Source organism: Pseudophryne corroboree, chromosome 5 (genome assembly GCF_028390025.1).
Source record: "Pseudophryne corroboree isolate aPseCor3 chromosome 5, aPseCor3.hap2, whole genome shotgun sequence".
NCBI classification, from domain to species: domain Eukaryota; kingdom Metazoa; phylum Chordata; class Amphibia; order Anura; family Myobatrachidae; genus Pseudophryne; species Pseudophryne corroboree.
This window is the reverse complement of record NC_086448.1, coordinates 97,349,133-97,367,121: the sequence shown is the minus strand read 5'-3', so window position 1 is coordinate 97,367,121 and position 17,989 is coordinate 97,349,133. Positions and strand designations below refer to the sequence as shown.

General features: G+C 44.7%; 1 protein-coding gene and 1 long non-coding RNA gene across 2 annotated transcripts in view; one reads left to right on the top strand and one right to left on the bottom strand.

The window, feature by feature from the left end:
- Positions 1-1,366, bottom strand: part of RUNDC3B (RUN domain containing 3B) — a 596,000-nt gene extending 594,634 nt beyond the window's left edge. The window contains exons 1-2 of the mRNA XM_063921483.1: positions 1,218-1,366; positions 708-1,019 (exon numbers count right to left, since the gene is read on the bottom strand). Of these exons, the coding sequence (XP_063777553.1) occupies positions 708-790 (83 nt within the window). The 5' untranslated portion in view covers positions 791-1,019; positions 1,218-1,366. The remainder of the gene's footprint in view (positions 1-707; positions 1,020-1,217) is intronic.
- Positions 1,367-1,424: 58 nt separating this feature from the next.
- Positions 1,425-17,284, top strand: LOC134927270 (uncharacterized). The gene is made up of 3 exons (XR_010177590.1): positions 1,425-1,660; positions 6,740-7,051; positions 16,342-17,284. It is a non-coding gene; the product is annotated as an uncharacterized LOC134927270 (long non-coding RNA).
- The last annotated feature ends 705 nt before the right edge of the window (positions 17,285-17,989 follow it).

Genomic DNA, 17,989 nt, shown 5'->3' with positions numbered 1-17,989 from the left:
TTGGTGAGCCCCTTTTTTGGTTTGTGTGCATTTACTGTACTTGTGATATGGAACCAAGTATGCAATTAAATGACTTTTTTTGCTGAATACCTTAAGTCTGGAGAGTGCTATCTTTCTCCACGGAAGTGTGGAGATATACTGTACTGTACCAATGAGTCTGACCCTAATATTGGATTGGACTTTGATTTGGCACCCCAGCCGCCATCTGTGTTGAGTGAGAGTGTGGGACCTTCTATATGTATATATATATATATATATATATATATAAAATCGAAATCAGCCGGCACTCCAAGGTATCAATCCTTTACCTGCTCCGGTGCCCTCCCTCAGTCAGCAAGACCGTATGTAGTAGGAAATCACAGCGGCACTCAGTAGACTTTTTTTGCTAGCAGTAGCTTTTTATTGCCAAACGTGCATCCCTGACGACGGGCTGTAGCCCGAAACATGTGTTGGATGCACGTTTGGCAATAAAAAGCTACTGCTAGCAAAAAAGTCTCCTGAGTGCCTCTGTGATTTCCTACTATATATATATATATATATATATATATATATATATATATGTTTATCCCACATCGGGTGGCACTCACGGGTCTTCACACCAATTAACCAGGCAATAGATCGGATAGATCAACGCTTCGATTTACTTTTAAATCGTCATCAGGATCAAAAATTTTCAAAAGCAGATAACAAACAAATGTATAACTCACCCAAAGTGATTCTCCCGCCTCCTCACCATGCCGCCAGGTTCTGGGTGCCTGGCGCCTTCCGGTGACGTCACTGCCGCCTGCATGCGTCAGTACGTCACCTCCTCAGCCCGGCTTCCCGTTGCCTAGCAACACAGGTGGGTGGGCTCGTGTCAGTGCCACCTTCACCAATGTACAGCCTCCGTCACTCCTCCTCTCCCCGCTGGCGAATCAAGAGCTCCTAACACGAGCTGATCCCATCCACACATCCATACGACCAGCTCGGCACAGCGTCCCGTTGCCCGGCAACGAAGGGGGAGCAAGTTCAACGGCCTCCTGTACACAGATCAAACATAAAAACAATAATACATAAATACAATTAGGATAATGACACAAATCCATATTATCAACCCTACATAACAATGGCTACATATAATATGCAGAGTCCAAACAAGCTGATTGTATAATATTATTGATTTGAACAACTACACTAAAGCAGCAGGTTACAATACCATAGAGTTCTGTCAGCCTTACCAAAAGAGTATTTTAAAGGAAGCAATTAAGACCCAAAGATTCATTGAGGCCCCTAGGGGCCACTGTATCCAAACGATATATCTCCTGTACACAGATCAAACATATGTTTTTATGTTTGATCTGTGTACAGGAGGCCGTTGAACTTGCTCCCCCTTCGTTGCCGGGCAACGGGACGCTGTGCCGAGCTGGTTTGTATGGATGTGTGGATGGGATCAGCCCATGTTAGGCGCTCTTGATTCGCCAGCGGGGAGAGGAGGAGTGACGGAGGCTGTACATTGGTGAAGGTGGCACTGACACGAGCCCACCCACCTGTGTTGCTAGGCAACGGGAAGCCGGGCTGAGGAGGTGACGTACTGACGCATGCAGGCGGCAGTGACGTCACCGGAAGGCGCCAGGCACCCAGAACCTGGCGGCATGGTGAGGAGGCGGGAGAATCACTTTGGGTGAGTTATAAATTTGCTATAAAGAAAGTGAACATCCTTGAGGGCGCTTCTTGTTTAACGTAAGCAGCCTTCTAAATCCAAAATTGGACCTATCCCAAAAGGTCCTAGAATTTGGACAGAAAAAGTGGTGTTGTGGATTAGATGGCGCTAACGTTCATGCAAGGGTGGAAATCGTGAGGGAGTAGGAATACTTAGCTATGCTCTGTGTATCGCCGCGGTTGACCGGAGAGGCTCTACGTTCGGGTCCCCGATGTAGCGTTCGACCATGGACAGAGTGAAAAAGATAAAAAACACACAATGTGTAGTGTTGTTACATGCAAAATGGTAGAAAACTTCACCAATCTCATCCGGCGTACCTCACTTACAATGTGAGTCGTCGGATGACAAATATAAAGGTATCTTTTTTTGCATAAAAGATGATGTTTCTTTACATGAACACACCTCACTTACATAAAAGCAGGTGTTTATACTCCTATAAAGGTATCTTTCTTGACCATAGACACTTTTTCACAAAGAGATGGTAATAAAAGAGTTGGTACGTGATCAGCGTACCTAACACTCACTGTGACAGCTGTATGTCTCCTCACATCATGGTTTCTTTAAAGAAGGCTCCGTCCAGAAAAGGTAAAAGAATGTGATTTTATTCAACAATAAAAAAACTAAATAAAAAGGCTTGAATCAGCGTAAAAGTCAAATTCTGAGGGAGGTAAAAAACCGTCTTGGAACATGAAAGTGGCCAACTTGTATAAGTCCCAAATATGCAAATAAGACAAGGTCTTACCTTCCCTCGGAGTGAAATGACTAGTCCGCCGATGCAATATCCCCTCTTAGCCAACGCGTTTCGAGTCAAAGGACTCTTTTACCTCCCTCAGAATTTGACTTTTACGCTGATTCAAGCCTTTTTATTTAGTTTTTTATTGTTGAATAAAATCACATTCTTTTACCTTTTCTGGACGGAGCCTTCTTTAAAGAAACCATGATGTGAGGAGACATACAGCTGTCACAGTGAGTGTTAGGTACGCTGATCACGTACCAACTCTTTTATTACCATCTCTTTGTGAAAAAGTGTCTATGGTCAAGAAAGATACCTTTATAGGAGTATAAACACCTGCTTTTATGTAAGTGAGGTGTGTTCATGTAAAGAAACATCATCTTTTATGCAAAAAAAGATACCTTTATATTTGTCATCCGACGACTCACATTGTAAGTGAGGTACGCCGGATGAGATTGGTGAAGTTTTCTACCATTTTGCATGTAACAACACTACACATTGTGTGTTTTTTTATCTTTTTCACTCTGTCCATGGTCGAACGCTACATCGGGGACCCGAACGTAGAACCTCTCCGGTCAACCGCGGCGATACACAGAGCATAGCTAAGTATTCCTACTCCCTCACGATTTCCACCCTTGCATGAACGTTAGCGCCATCTAATCCACAACACCACTTTTTCTGAGTTATAAATTTGTTTGTTATCTGCTTTTGTAAATTTCTGATCCTGATGACGATTTAAAAGTAAGTCGAAACGTTGATCTATCCGATCTACTGCCTGGTTTATTGGTGTGAAGACCCGTGAGTGCCACCCGATGTGGGATACATATGCTAGGTGTTTTATTACCTGGGAGAGCACCTGGGCTGTACTGATTGATAGCAGGAGTGCCGGTATTTGGACTGTATACCTTAGATTTGGCTGAGTTTCAGTGGTCCTGGTGTGGCCAGTTGGTCTCTGCCTTATCTTACATGGCACCTGCGACTTTGGAATTATCACTCATCTAGTGATTAAAGTGTCGTCTATTGTGTGTTGTTACAAGTAGGGATTATTGACTGAGTACGGTGTTATCCCTTACAACATGGCTGAATCTTCTGACTTCCGAAACATCACACTCCCGGTCAGGGAGACATGGAGCTTTTCAGATGCTGATGCAGAACAGATTAGATTTAAGGAGAATCTTCTGATGAATCACATGAGCAATTGTATTTTCAATTATTACGGCTAAAGAAAAAAAGAGATTGACTATCTGTTACATGGAGTCACCTTATCTGATTACCACAGGAGTGGTCAGATCCCTAGGGGGTTCTGGATCAGGAATTCCCCAACAATTGGGAAGTTTAGTGTGGACTTCTGCCGTAAATGGGCAGCAATCTTGAACAAATGCAGCCTGGATTTAATCCTCCTTGTTATTGAAGAATCTGCACGTGAGCTCCAAGCTGTTAAGACTAAGATTGCCTCATTTGAGAAATTGCATCTTAATCAGTTGATTACTGATGACTCTAATAAATGAATGGACAAACTAGCTGAACAAATTGAGGTCTATAGACGTAATCTGGTTAAGTTTAAAAGAGAAAAATTAGTCACAGTACAAAGGGACTATGCGGAGAATAGGGTATATGCTTGGGCGTTTAACCCTAATAATAAACAGCCGTTTCAGCATAAACCCAGAAGATTCCGGAAGTTCCCAGGGGACACCGAGACCTCCAGTGGCGGGGTGTCCACACAAAGTGACACAGATAATACAAGTACCAGTACAAGTAAGAAACCCCCTTTAGGGGTCAGTACCCGCGCACAGCGCAAGGTAAAGGTTTCCGCCCCACGAGAAGGGGCAGACAGTGGGAAAGGATCCTCAAAAGGGAATTCCAAAAGGGCAACAAAACTTAGTGTTTAATCTCTCTAATAGGGAACTAACACCATGTGAATTGGGTATCTTGAATAAAGGACTTTCTTTTGTCCCATCTTGTGATATGGATGTTCTACAGTGGAAAATTGATGCATATATATTCAACAGAAATCTGAGATTGAATGAGTTCTTCCAAGGGAATCCCCAGACAAATCCTACTGTGGACTCTCTACCACTGTCTATTAAACCTCGATCCAAATTTGATCCCTATATGAACAATGCTTCTCTGAAATGTTTTCAGAGGAATTTGGAACAACCTACTGCTAGATCTGAAGAACTCACAGTACCGAATATGTCCAAAGTGGAGTATGAGACATTGGTGAATCTTGGTAAAGATCAAAACATCGTTATCCGCCCTGCAGATAAGGGGGGCGGGATTGTTGTTCAGGACATCGATCAATACTGTGATGAGATATATAAGCAGTTAGGTGATTCTTTGGTGTATAGGGAACTGGAAACTGATCCTACTTTTTTGTTTAACAAAGAATTGGATAGGGTGTTGACACAGGCGGTTAGTGACAATATTATTACTGTTCATATTAAAAATGCCTTAATACAGGAATTTCCTTTGGCGCCTGTGTTGTACACCCTGCCCAAGATTCATAAGGATGCTTTGTGGCCTCCTGGTCGGCCTATTATTGCCGCTAGGGACTCAATTTACTACAAAGTATCAAAGTATGTCTTCACGTTTTTTCAACCCGTCATTCAAGTACAAAATACGTATTTAAAAGATACAACTGCTTTACTGCATAGGTTGCAATCTTTACCGAACCCTTTACCAAATTGTTTTCTGTGTACTGTAGACATTGTAAATTTGTACACAAGTATTCCGCATGATGGTGATTTACAGGCAGCAGAAAGATTACTCTCCCAGAGTTCAGCCTACCAGGGTCCTGACGTTGCATTTTTTATACAATTGTTAGGGTTGACTCTTAGGAGAAATTACTTTTTATTTGATAATCGTTGGTTCATACAATTGCAAGGCTGTGCTTTGGGGTCTTGTGTGGCCCCAGCATTCGCCAATTGTTATATGTTTGAAATTGAACGGGAAATCTTTCTTGAAGATCAAAGTATTTCTTCTAAAATTTTGTTATTTTTGAGGTATATTGACGATCTGTTGATCATATGGTCTGGCAATGAGGTTGAGTTTCATGATCTCATGACCAGGGCCAATAACCACAATGAGTTCATCAAATTCACCTATACTATTAGCAACAAACAGGTGAATTACTTGGATGTGTCCATCGATTTGGATCTAGACGGTCTACATACCTCATTATTCAAAAAACCCACCGATAGAAATAATGTATTACATTTTTCTAATCAACATCCCATTAGTACTAAAAAAGGTCTTCCATTTTCACAGTTCCTCAGGGTGCATAGAATTTCCGACAATTTGATGATAACTGAGAAGGATATAGATGTGATGATTCATCAGTTTGTAACCAGAGGGTAGAATTTTGATGAATTAGTATGTATCAAACACAAGGTTTTAGCTATTCCTAGGGAACAGGCCATGGAATCCACTGCTAAGATTACTAAGTCTGCTAAAAATTTTTATTTTGTACAGAAATTCCACAACCAAAGTGCAAGTACGGTCAAGCACATTAACGAAACCGAGGTCATGCCTAGTTATTCACGGAATAAAAATCTGAAGGACTGGCTTGTGGAAAATGACATTTCTGGCTTTACGAAGACACCTCCATCTGTGCACTTTTTGAGTCGTAGACCTGGGTGCTACCGTTGTACGGGCTGTACTACGTGTAGCTTCCTGGAAAGTGGGGATTCATTTTCCCATCCACATACGGGGAAACGCATCGCCATCTGGCAGGTTTTGACATTTTTTAGTACGCACATCATATATTTTATTCGCAGTCCATGTGGTCTTCTCTACATAGGGAAGACCATGAGACAGTTTATGTAACGCATGAATATGCACAGGTCCTCCATACGTAAAGCTGTAGAAGGTCTGGTGGTGCCCCAAGAACAACCGGTGGCACGTAATTTTAGGATCTTCAACCATGGGTTGGCTACGTTGCGGTATAAAATTATCGATCAGGTCCCTAAAAGTATTAGAGGTAGTGACAGAGATCGGGCTCTGTTACAGAGGGAAGCTAAGTGGATATATCATTTAGATACAGTGGCCCCTAGGGGCCTCAATGAATCTTTGGATCTTAATTGATTCTTTTCCTATAAAATACTCTTTTGGTAAGGATGATAGAACTCTATGGGATTGTAACCTGCTGCTTTAGTGTAGTTGTTCAAATCAATAATATTATACAATCAGCTTGTTTGGACTCTGCATATTATATGTAGCCATTGTTATGTAGGGTTGATAATATGGATTTGTGTCATTATCCTAGTTGTATTTATGTATTATTGTTTTTATGTTTGATCTGTGTACAGGAGGCCGTTGAACTTGCTCCCCCTTCGTTGCCGGGCAACGGGACGCTGTGCCGAGCTGGTTGTATGGATGTGTGGATGGGATCAGCCCTTGTTAGGCGCTCTTGATTAGCCAGCGGGGAGAGGAGGAGTGACGGAGGCTGTACATTGGTGAAGGTGGCACTGACACGAGCCCGCCCACCTGTGTTGCTAGGCAATGGGAAGCCGGGCTGAGGAGGTGACGTACTAACGCATGCAGGTGGCAGTGACGTCACCGGAAGGCGCCAGGCGCCTGGAACCTGGCGGCATGGTGAGGAGGCGGGAGAATCACTTTGGGTGAGTTATACATTTGTTTGTTATCTGCTTTTGTAAATTTCTGATCCTGATGACTATTTAAAAGTAAATCGAAACGTTGATCTCTCCGATCTATTGCCTGGTTTATTGGTGTGAAGCCCCGTGAGTGCCACCCGATGTGGGATACATATGCTAGGTGTTTATTACCCAAGAGAGCACCTGGCCTGTACTGATTGATAGCAGGAGTGCCGATATTTGGACTGTATATATATATATATATATATCTCCTATATAATAGCCCAGATCTGTGACTTTGTGCTTCATTTGCTAACGCTGGGTGGAGTCACAACACTGGGCGGAGTTAGTCAAATAAGTCACAGATCTGGGCAAATCCATAGTAGCAGAAGGGGTGTATACCTCCAACTTTCTTCAGACAGACGGGTGCATACCTCCCAGCTTTATTCAGGCAGAAGGAGGGACACACGTGCTGCAAAAGGGGGCGTGACCAATGGGAAAGGGGAGTGGCTTCGCAGAGGATACACGTTCATGAGCCACGCCCCCTTTTTTGTCAGTGAGCTGCTGGCATGTCCCAAGGGGCGAATTATGAGTCAGCGGGGCCTAGGGCACGTGAGACAGGGGAGCCCTATCTCATTGCTGTGCCTGCTGTGGGTTCGGGGCGTGGCCTAACCGCGTGACCCATGGTCACACCCCTTTTTTATTGGGATTTTGGCCCCTCAAATAGGGGTAAATCCAGAGGGGGTGGTCGCTCCCCCCTACACACCCGCACAGGCAGAAGAAAGCAGGGAGGCTGCTGCCTCCCTGCAATACCACAGACCTGCCAACACGCAGCAGCATGTGCTGACTGTAGCACAATGCTGCTGCTGTTGCTGGCAGGACGGGGGAGCTTCAGAGCTGGGAAAGAGCTACTCCAGCCGGGGGGCCCCCTAAAACTGTGGGGCCCGTGGTACGCGCCCCCCTGGCCCCCCCCCCATAATCTGTACCCCCTGATGCCCCCTGTCCCACTGTCTCCACTTAATAGATGCTGTGTGCATGCGCACAGCGTCTATTCACCGCTGCCCTGCTAAGCAGAGCAGCGAGTACAGGAGCTTCCCAACTGCCCCCCCCCCCACGCGGGACACTGCGACCCGCGGGTGGGACAGTGGGACAGACCCCAAAAAATGGGACTGTCCCGCAAAAATCGGGACAGTTGGAGGTATGGGGGTGTGTGAGGGGGTATGACGTACAGGCAGACGGGCACCGGCTCACTGTGTGCTTGACCACCCACATCAGCATACTTAGCAGGGGCTCTCTGGCGCAGAGGAGCGTCACTTTCTGGCACACTCCACGCTTCCTAGCTGCAGTTTTGTGGGGCACCTGCCGATGTGCAGATTCCGTATTGCCTCTGTTATCTCCAGCCCCGGCAACCCCACTGCTAGCTGCAGTGCTGCCGCCCACAGTGAGGTGTGCCCAGCTCCTTCACACACTTTAGCCGGCTGGCAGCGCTGCAGAAGTCCGCGCTGCTTGAAGGTTCCGACCTGGGGGCTAGCCAGTCACTCCCAGTCTCTCCTTACCACAGTGCCCAGCAGCCGCGCGAGATGTGTGACTGAGGAGTGGGGGTAGGGATGCGTGCGGGCAGAGGAAGCAGGACTCCAGGCTGAGAGAGTCAGCCATGCCAAGTCTCCACCAGCAGCAGATCCCAACAGGTTGGAGTGGAACAGCAGCAGCCAGCAGCAGTGACTCCGGTAAGACACATCTGTCTGTCACCACTGTTTTGTCCCTAATACCAATCTTTCCCATGCCCTGTGTTCTGTCATGTCCCTGTCACCCCTGGCCTTGCCGTGTCACCCCTGGCCTTGCCCTGTCACCCTTATCCTGGCCCTGTCACCCCTATCCTGGCCCTGTCACCCCTGTGCCTGCCCTGTCACCCTTATCCTGGCCCTGTCACCCTTATCCTGGCCCTGTCACCCTTATCCTGGCCCTGTCACACCTATCCTGGCCCTGTCACCCCTGTCCTGGTCCTGCCGCCCCTACCCTGGCCCTGTCACCCCTATACTGTCCCTGTCATTTCTGTCCTGGCCCCATTGCCCCTGTCCTGGCCCCATTGCCCCTGTCCTGGCCCCGTCACCCCTGTCCTTGCCCAGTCACCCCTGTCGTGGCCCCATTACCCCTGTTCTGACCCTGTCACCCCTGTCCTGGCCCCTTCACCCCTATTCTGACCCTATCACCCCTGTCCTGGCCCTGTTACTGCATACCCTCCAACTACCTTTTTGGCGGGTACAGTACCTGCAGTGCCTCCAACCCCTCCCCAATGCACCACACCTCCGCACCTTCCCCTCCACCACATGCGGCACCCCACCCCTCCCCCACATGCTATGCCTCCAGACCCCCTCCACCACCCGTGGCTCCCACTCGCCTGCCCCTCCACCACCCACAGCACCTCCAGACCCCCTCCACCTTACACCCCCCAAATATGTCTCCCCCCACACCTGCCCCCCCTCCACCCGCAGCATCTGCAGACACCCTCCTCCATTGGCGGCCCCTCCCTCCCCCACCCACGGCACCCCCGCACCCACTCGCAGCTCCTCCCGACCCTTCCTCCTCCGGGCCCCCCCCCCCCCCCGCATCCGCCCACCCTCCACCCGCAGCATCTACAGACACCCTTCCCCATCCACAGTCCCCCCACACCCACTACATTCTGTACATCTTGCCCTGCAGGTGCTGTTCACACTGTTGCAAAGGCCTGCACCTCCTTCACCATCGCATGCCCTTTCTTTCATTGTGCAATATTTAACCATTAACAAAGGAATGCAGGTAATACTCCATATAATACAAATATTGAACCCCAGAAAGGCATGCAAGGGTTAAGGGGGCGTAGCCCCTTGCGATGGTGTGAAGAGCGCCCGTAGGGTGCGATGAATCACCTAGTGTGTATATATATATATATATATATATATATATATATATACACACACACTTTATGTCCCTGTTAGAAAAATATGGAGGGGTGTGTGGGCGGGGATGCTTTTTCTGGCCCAGAGCATCAAAAATGTCTAGTTACGGCTCTGAATTGGCTACATTGATGCTGATTAGTGTACTCTAGAGGATGACTCTGCTAAAGATACACTTAACTGAATGGAGTATGACCTGACACAATATGTTTGTAGTCAATATCTGTAATACCTGATTTGCTACACAATAGTTATATTGGCTGATAATCATAATAATAGAAATACTGCTCAACAAAAACAGGGTATAGAAAGCACCACTGTAAGCTAACGGATTGTTTTTAGATCTATTATGTAACCGGCAGCTCATTGTATGGATTACTAGCCTCTATATGCTGATGTTACTGTGTGTTTCTTATAGGGAGCAATAATTCCGGAATGAATGTGTAGAAATTCCTTAAGCCTGGTATATAATTGATTAAAAGGAATATGCATTCTATCTAATCCATATATACAGAATATAAATTATATATACATTAGATTATATCAGGGCTGCCCAGAAAATCCATTACTACATTCGGGATCATACACCTGCAAGAGACTGGAATCCTCTTAAGTGTGCACAAGGAGGACCTGACTGAACTGCAGCAATCTAGGAATTACAGTATCTCAAATGAGTCATATAATAAGTGATCAAAACTACAGATAATAAAGAAACATATTACATAACTAATATTTCTATCTTTTCCTATTTTTGTTTTAACTTATTTTTTTTAACTCACAAAGTTAATATTATGACATGTTAAAGAATATCAACAATTGAAATAAATTAATTTTAACAAGTATCGGTGTATCACAGGGTAATAAACTAATTTTCTCTCGCCATGCTGGCATCCAATTGTTCAGTGAGTTTTTAGAGGTACCACCCCCTATAGGTATACATAAGACGTTACAATTGCAGACATTTTTTTGCTGCTGGCGCGATCAATTAATCTCCGCCTAGTGTATTTTAGCATAGCAGGGCTGAGTTCGCTTGTGCAGCCCTGCTATGCTAAAAAAGTTTCACTCAAAACAAGACTAGCCCTGGACATACTTACCCTGTGTGACAGATCCAGAGATGATGGGGTCGGCTTTGATGTCACACCTCCGCCCTCCGTTCGCCTGGACCCGCCTGCATTTTTACTTACCACTCCCCGGAAACGGCAGCAAACGGTAAGTTGACGCCCCAGAACGTCTTCTTGCTGTCCATCTTATTTGCGGTCGCCGCTGCGACCGCTTTCTTCTCTGTCAGCGTCGTTGCACGGCAACCTCTGTAGCCGGGCAATGACATGTGTGCGCAATGCCCATACCGTGCATGCGCATTCCAGACCCGTTCGCACCACAGCGAAGAACCGCTGCGTGCGAACGGGTCGGAATGACCTCCATTATACAATATTAAGATGTTGAAAACATTTAAAAGATTTAACCAATGTCAAGTATTGGGTGAAAGGTATTCTTTAAATAAAGAATGACTATAAATGTGAATGCTATGTATTTATTGTCAGGGCTGGTTTCCAGTACAAAGACCTAATTCTTACATGGGTATTTTATTTAATGTTGGGTCTGGTTGGGCATTGAACTATGGAAACTATTTATGCCATGTAGAAGTTGGTGAGGGCTGTTTAAATTGAGGTCTGTTTTTATTAAATGTAGAGCTATTCAATTATTTGTGCTTGACGAGGGCTATTAATATTCTGTAGGGTACAATACTAACCTGTCTTAAATTTTGTCTCTGATATTTTATAGTCAAGGCTAACGGGGAAGAAAGGGGTTTGTTTATTAAATGTGGGTGCTATTGATAGTGCAGTAACTAGACATTTGAGCGCTGTGTATAAGAAACAGCATCAGCACCCCCCCCCCATATACCAAACAGGACCAGTGGGCGTGGTAGGCGCACACAAAACATATAGGGGTGTGGCTTCATGGGGAAGGGGCATGGCCACAGAGCTCCCTTTTACACATTACAGCAGGCAGAGCTCACTTTTACACATTATAGCAGGTAGAGTCCCCTTTTATGCAGTACGGCAGGTAGCATCCCCCTTTTACACAGTACGGCAGGTAGAGTCCTATTTTACAAATTAGACAGGCAGATTCCCCCTATATTGTGTGTGACTGAGTCTGTATAGGGAGCACAATGGAACTTGTATTGAAAAAAAGCAGCTGCTGCTATATTGTGTACAGATTCAGAGTCTCAGTCGCACACAGATACACATGTATTATATATCAAATTAATCAGGGCAGTTTCCTCATGCGTCCTTGGAACATTGCGATGTCATTAAAATACACCTGACGCTAGCAGAATCTCACAGGCAGGGATGCCATCAGAAATTGTGGGGCACAAAAGAGTCCCGTCCAGTCCCCAAAAAAAAAGATTCTGTGGCACCGCTTTACTCCTATGTGATGTCATACATTGTGATACTACATATAGATGGACCTACAGGAACGGTTCAGAGAGCTGATGCACAGGGATGGCTTGTTTTAAGAAGTCATCCCTGTGCATCATCCTGCTGTTGTCTCACAGGCTGGTGCTGCTCTCCAGGTATTGGTGGTAAGAGCCAGTGGTGGGACCCCCTCTCTGTAAAGGCCCGGGACACCAGTCCCCACAGTCCCCCCCTGATGGCTGCCCTGCTCACAGGACCTGGCTGCCATGATGGGCTGTTTGGCGTAACTGCAGCAAAGATATGAGGACACATCTGTTTGCAGTCCTATAAAACAAATAAGGTTTAATGCTGTTTGACTATGCAGCTTCTGAGATCCGCTGCTGTGTCAGAAGACGCATCATCGGATCATCTGCATGACTATTGGATATCTGAGTGACCCTCATGTTACTCAGGATGCCCAGTGAAATCCCACTGCCATGGCCAGTGAAGCTGCATCTGAGGATGCAGTCACTGGCTTTGACACACCCCGAAAATGAGGCAGATACTCCTCCGTGTTCTGGAACGCGGCTTGACAGCTACCCCAAATGCCAGTCATGCTACCCCAAATGCAGTCATGCTGCAACGTTTGAGACCAGGGTCGGACTGGCCCACAGGGGTACCAGGGAAACCACCGGTAGGCCCCACTGCCTGGGGGCCCACTCCTTCCTCTAGGGATCAGGTTCCAGACTGTGCACTTGTATTATACATGGTAGATATGTTGCATTACACTGCACTAAATTATTGTGTATTTCAAGCCTCAGTGGAGGCTGGCCACACCCCCTTTGATAGGATGGCCACACCCCTAAGTATGGGCCCCTAACACTGCATTCCCTCGTGGGCCGATCATGCCCCAGTCCAACACTGTTTGGGACACTGCGAGCAGCATTGCACCCCCAGATCTGTGCATGCACAGTGTGGCTTCTGCACATGCGTAGATCTTTCAACATCATCCAAATGCAAAAACGTGGCTACAGCATCCACCTTGGGATCAACCCCAATGATCAGCTGTATAAAATGGATTTGATAGAATCCAAAACGTATTCCATATACTGTAGTTTAAAATATAAAGGTATTAGAGTGTCGATGATATGTTTATATGTTATCAGGAGCTCTTGCAAGCATATACCTGAAGTAAGGTGATACACTAATCTCATTCCCACTTATTACCTTATGAATAAACGCTTTGTGATTTAATATTTTTTTATCTGTAGTCTTCACTAGCTCCGGTGCTGCACTGTCTTTCCAAAGCTATCCTGGATGTACAGTTAGTATAAGGGTGGGGGAAACAGTCACAGTGGCGAGCTGATTGTTTCTGGGTGCAGGATGTGTGGCACGGAGATCACTACACAATCTGCACCTGTGATAGATACACCACCGCTAGTAAAAGGAAAGAGGAACCCAGTATGTTCTCCAAGGACAGGGCAGTTATTATAGGTCCTAAGAAAGCTGGACCTCAGGAAGGTCGATTCATATAAAACTAGAGGAAAAGATACTAAACATCGGAGGTATTAGGCAAAGCTTTACTGGGGATAAGGACAGAGATGTTTTCTATCTGCAATCTCACCTATTGTCCCAATAGTATCATTATGGGAAGAGAATACGTTTACCATTGGAGGCCTGATAACATCTGCTTGATCATCCGGCATCTGTGCTCCTACCTCTAGGCCTTGTAGCCTGCACTCTTCTCGCTGTCCCAGAGTAGACCCCAAGGCCTAACTGAGCTCTGCTGCATATTGCAGCTTATTATAGAGACCACAGATAACTTGCAGCTGCCTGCTGTGACTCACCTGGAGGATCCACTGATTACTCTGATTTCCACTGCTCAACCTCAGAGTCTTTTCTGCTCATAAGGTCTGACTTGTGTGGATCACTAATCTCTTCCCTCACACTAGAGAGTCAGATCAACAGGACCCATAGAGTACATAAACCCAGTCCATCTCCCAGCCAGAGCTGCCATCAGGGGGATACCGCAGGGACTTTTGACCTGGGCCCCTGCCAGAAAGGGGGCCTGGGCTGCCTCTGCAGCTGTGGACGAGTGTATAACTGTATATCAATGTCCAAAACAGTATGTCTGCCATCATGAAGGAGACAAAACAATCGACAATATGGACTATCAAATACATAGGAACACAAGCATCACATTTAACAATAGTCAAAGATAATGCAATATTATGTCTCCAGAATCACAGGTATCACACTGGGGAAGCTCTGACAGCATAGATGTGAGAGATAGGTGGAGGGGGCATATATATGTGTGTGGTACCGTACCCCCATAAAATGGGGTCACTGCTTTATCAGTTAGTGTCTCCCATTGTTATATCCAAGAATTACATATGTGACTGCAGTCCCGCTAGTATTTCTTTAGTGCTGTCCTACTCAGCCCTGAAACAGATATACAGTATTTTCCAGCTGAGAACTTGTAGTAACCGCCTTACAGTATATACACATGAGTATGGCTGAATTCCAGCTAAGTCATTCCTAGATAGAATACATTTCAGATTCAGCGCTAACCTAATTCCTGAGGAGAGGAGGTGAGAGCCCCCCTACCCACCCTATAGGATTAAATATGCAACTGGACTTCAAGGAGATTTAATAGGAGTTCTTAGAGGACCTTTATTTAGCACACATGGACATGATTTTACACTACCATTTACCACATTTAATTGCATGGGATTCACAAAGTGCATATAGTGGAAACATTGGTGCATAATTATGGCTACAACTCCCTTATTGCAGCGTGTAATAACCTCCATTGTAAAATGATAGAAAAGTATTGTAGATGTAAAGGAAAGTACAGCTGCCAGACTATAGATTTATGTGATGTTTTATATTATAAGATACAAAAAAATAAAATTGAAATCCATTTGTAAAATGATTTCAAATTCCAAATACAAGTAATCATAATGACTCAACACACGTCCATTGCAGAGAGCTCACACACAGCTTCTAAATATAACTCAATCCTCTAGGAGCGATTGTGACTCTGCATTCAGTAACATATGTTCTTAGGCAACAGCCCTTTAAACAATAAATACTATTAGATAAGAGGTAGGAGGGAGGACATGTTTACGCACTTTACAGAGGGCTATAATCAAGAGAAACAGTCATTTAGTTTTGTAAAAATCCATTAAGTGAACTTTGCAACAATTATCATTAATGAATTTTACCAACACCCATCTTTATATGCATTTGGTTACATACTGTGTGACAAAACATCAATGATGCATGCTGTGACAAGAGGGGGGCGTCAGGACATTGAGAAATGTGGTTTATCCTGCTATATACTCCTTCTGATCCCAGCTGTCTATCATCGCTTGTATTGTATTATGTTAACCAGAGCCTAACCAATATGATGCCCTAGGCAAGATTTTGGCTGGTGCCCCCTAGCACCACCACTAGTTCTGCAGGAGATGCCTGGCACGAGTCAGCTGGCAGCTCTGCTAACGTTGTGAGCCTTTTGGTTATGAAAATGTATCTTATTTTCATTACTATGTGGCAAGGATGCACAAGCAGCTTCTGCTGATTAAAATTATATGCAGCAAGCCTATATTCTGTGTGCGACTGCGGCTGTATCTGCATACGAAATGCTACATTACAGTGATTTCCAGGAATACACGCAACGTAGCATTTCATATGCAGATACAGCCGCAGTCACACACAGAATATAGGCATGCCGCATATCATTTTAATCAGCAGAAGCTGCTGGTGCCCCGAAGCATACCAAATGCCCATGGCATTTGCCTAGTTTGCCTATGCCTAAGGCCGGCTCTGATGTTAACCATGTATGCTTGTATCAATTTCATGTCTATTGCGCAATTGTTAAATATTATCAGGTGGAGTGGGTTGGCACACACTGCGACAACTGTGTAAAACATGTCTTTTGTATGTGTACTGTAGTATTCCTCCTTCTCATTCTGTCTGTTTGCAGACAGCAGGATTCTCACTGCAGTATGCCACAGTATGCTTTAGCAGACATGCTGGAGCCACAAACCACAGGGTGCCTGCAAGTGAGCAGTGAGTACTGCAGAAATGTCCATGGGCAGCCCAGGTACAGAAAAAGTATCTCTCGTGGACAGTGCTGATGTGATGTTACGGCTTCGGTTGGACTGGTTACAGGGAGATGAAGATTCACCTGCATTGCATTGAGAAGCTGTCCTGGATTGTGCTACTGTATGTATCTGCCTAAAACAGGGAGACATTGAGCTCGGTCCCTACCACATGTGTAGCGGGGTGAACAGCAAAGACCATCAACCACAATTATATACCAAAGTGACTGTGACATATATGTAGGTGAAGTATAGGAGTATTTAATTTGCAGTGTGGTGAATTTCTGTAATTTATGTTTAGAATATCATTGTGTGCTGTGTATGTTTAGTAGGGCTAGAGGCGTCATTGTTTGGAGAGTGATAAAATGGAAAGAGAAAAAGTACCAGCCAACCAGCTCATAACTGTCACTGACCATTAGTACATTTAGGTGATACAAAAATAATGTAAAAAGGGCGTGAAAACACCCATTATCAAATGATTTTACTACAAATAATATTGATAAATATGGCCATTAGACCTAAAACCAGACTCTTCGACATCTACATCTGAGACTAGGGGGGCTATTTTCTAAGACTTGGAGAGAGATCAAATGGACGGAGATAAATTACCAGCCAATCAGCTCCTAACTGCCATTTTTCAAACTCATCCTGTAACATGGCAGTTTATTATATTTTTTATTTTTTTTCCATCTGGTACTTTTCTATTTTCACCAAACTCTAAGTTTTTCTTATTCTTATTTTTGTCCTATTTCTGTCTTGTTTATGTGTTTTTGTGTTATCAGTATATACCGGTATTTCAAAAAATTTTTTAACTCTGATATTTATAAGCCTTACATATATATATATTATTACAATTCTGTATTAATTTTGAATAAAAACAAAAATTTATTCTACAACCTACAAGCTATATGTGTGATATCGAACAAGCGCTGGGAGTAACATTTTTCCTATAACATTAGACCTAAAACCAGACTCTTCGACATCTACATCTGAGACTAGGGGGGCTATTTTCTAAGACTTGGAGAGAGATAAAATGGACGGAGATAAATTACCAGCCAATCAGCTCCTAACTGCCATTTTTCAAACTCATCCTGTAACATGGCAGTTAGGAGCTGATTGGCTGGTACTTTTTCTCTTTCCATTTCATCACTCTCCAAGCGATGATGCATCTAGCCCATATAATTTATTTAACCACAAACTCCATGATGATGTCACACAATGATGTCACATTACATAAGTAACCTATGCAGTTCATTGTAAGTTATCTTCCTACTATTACTGCAGTCCATTCCAGTAGATCTGTAATAAGGAAAATGGCAGCAATCTAGGAACTAACAGATGTCTATGAACCATGAATGGGTCTGACTGTTTTGAGGTATCCAGCAAAGGATTAACAGAGCAATCTACTATGTAAAAGCGAAAATCCGTCCTTCTGCCTTTCTATACAAATCCACAGTTTACATTCGAAGATCGTGAAATTTTACATACGAGCATATTAAACCACGGCGGAGGCAACTAAAATAATTAGAA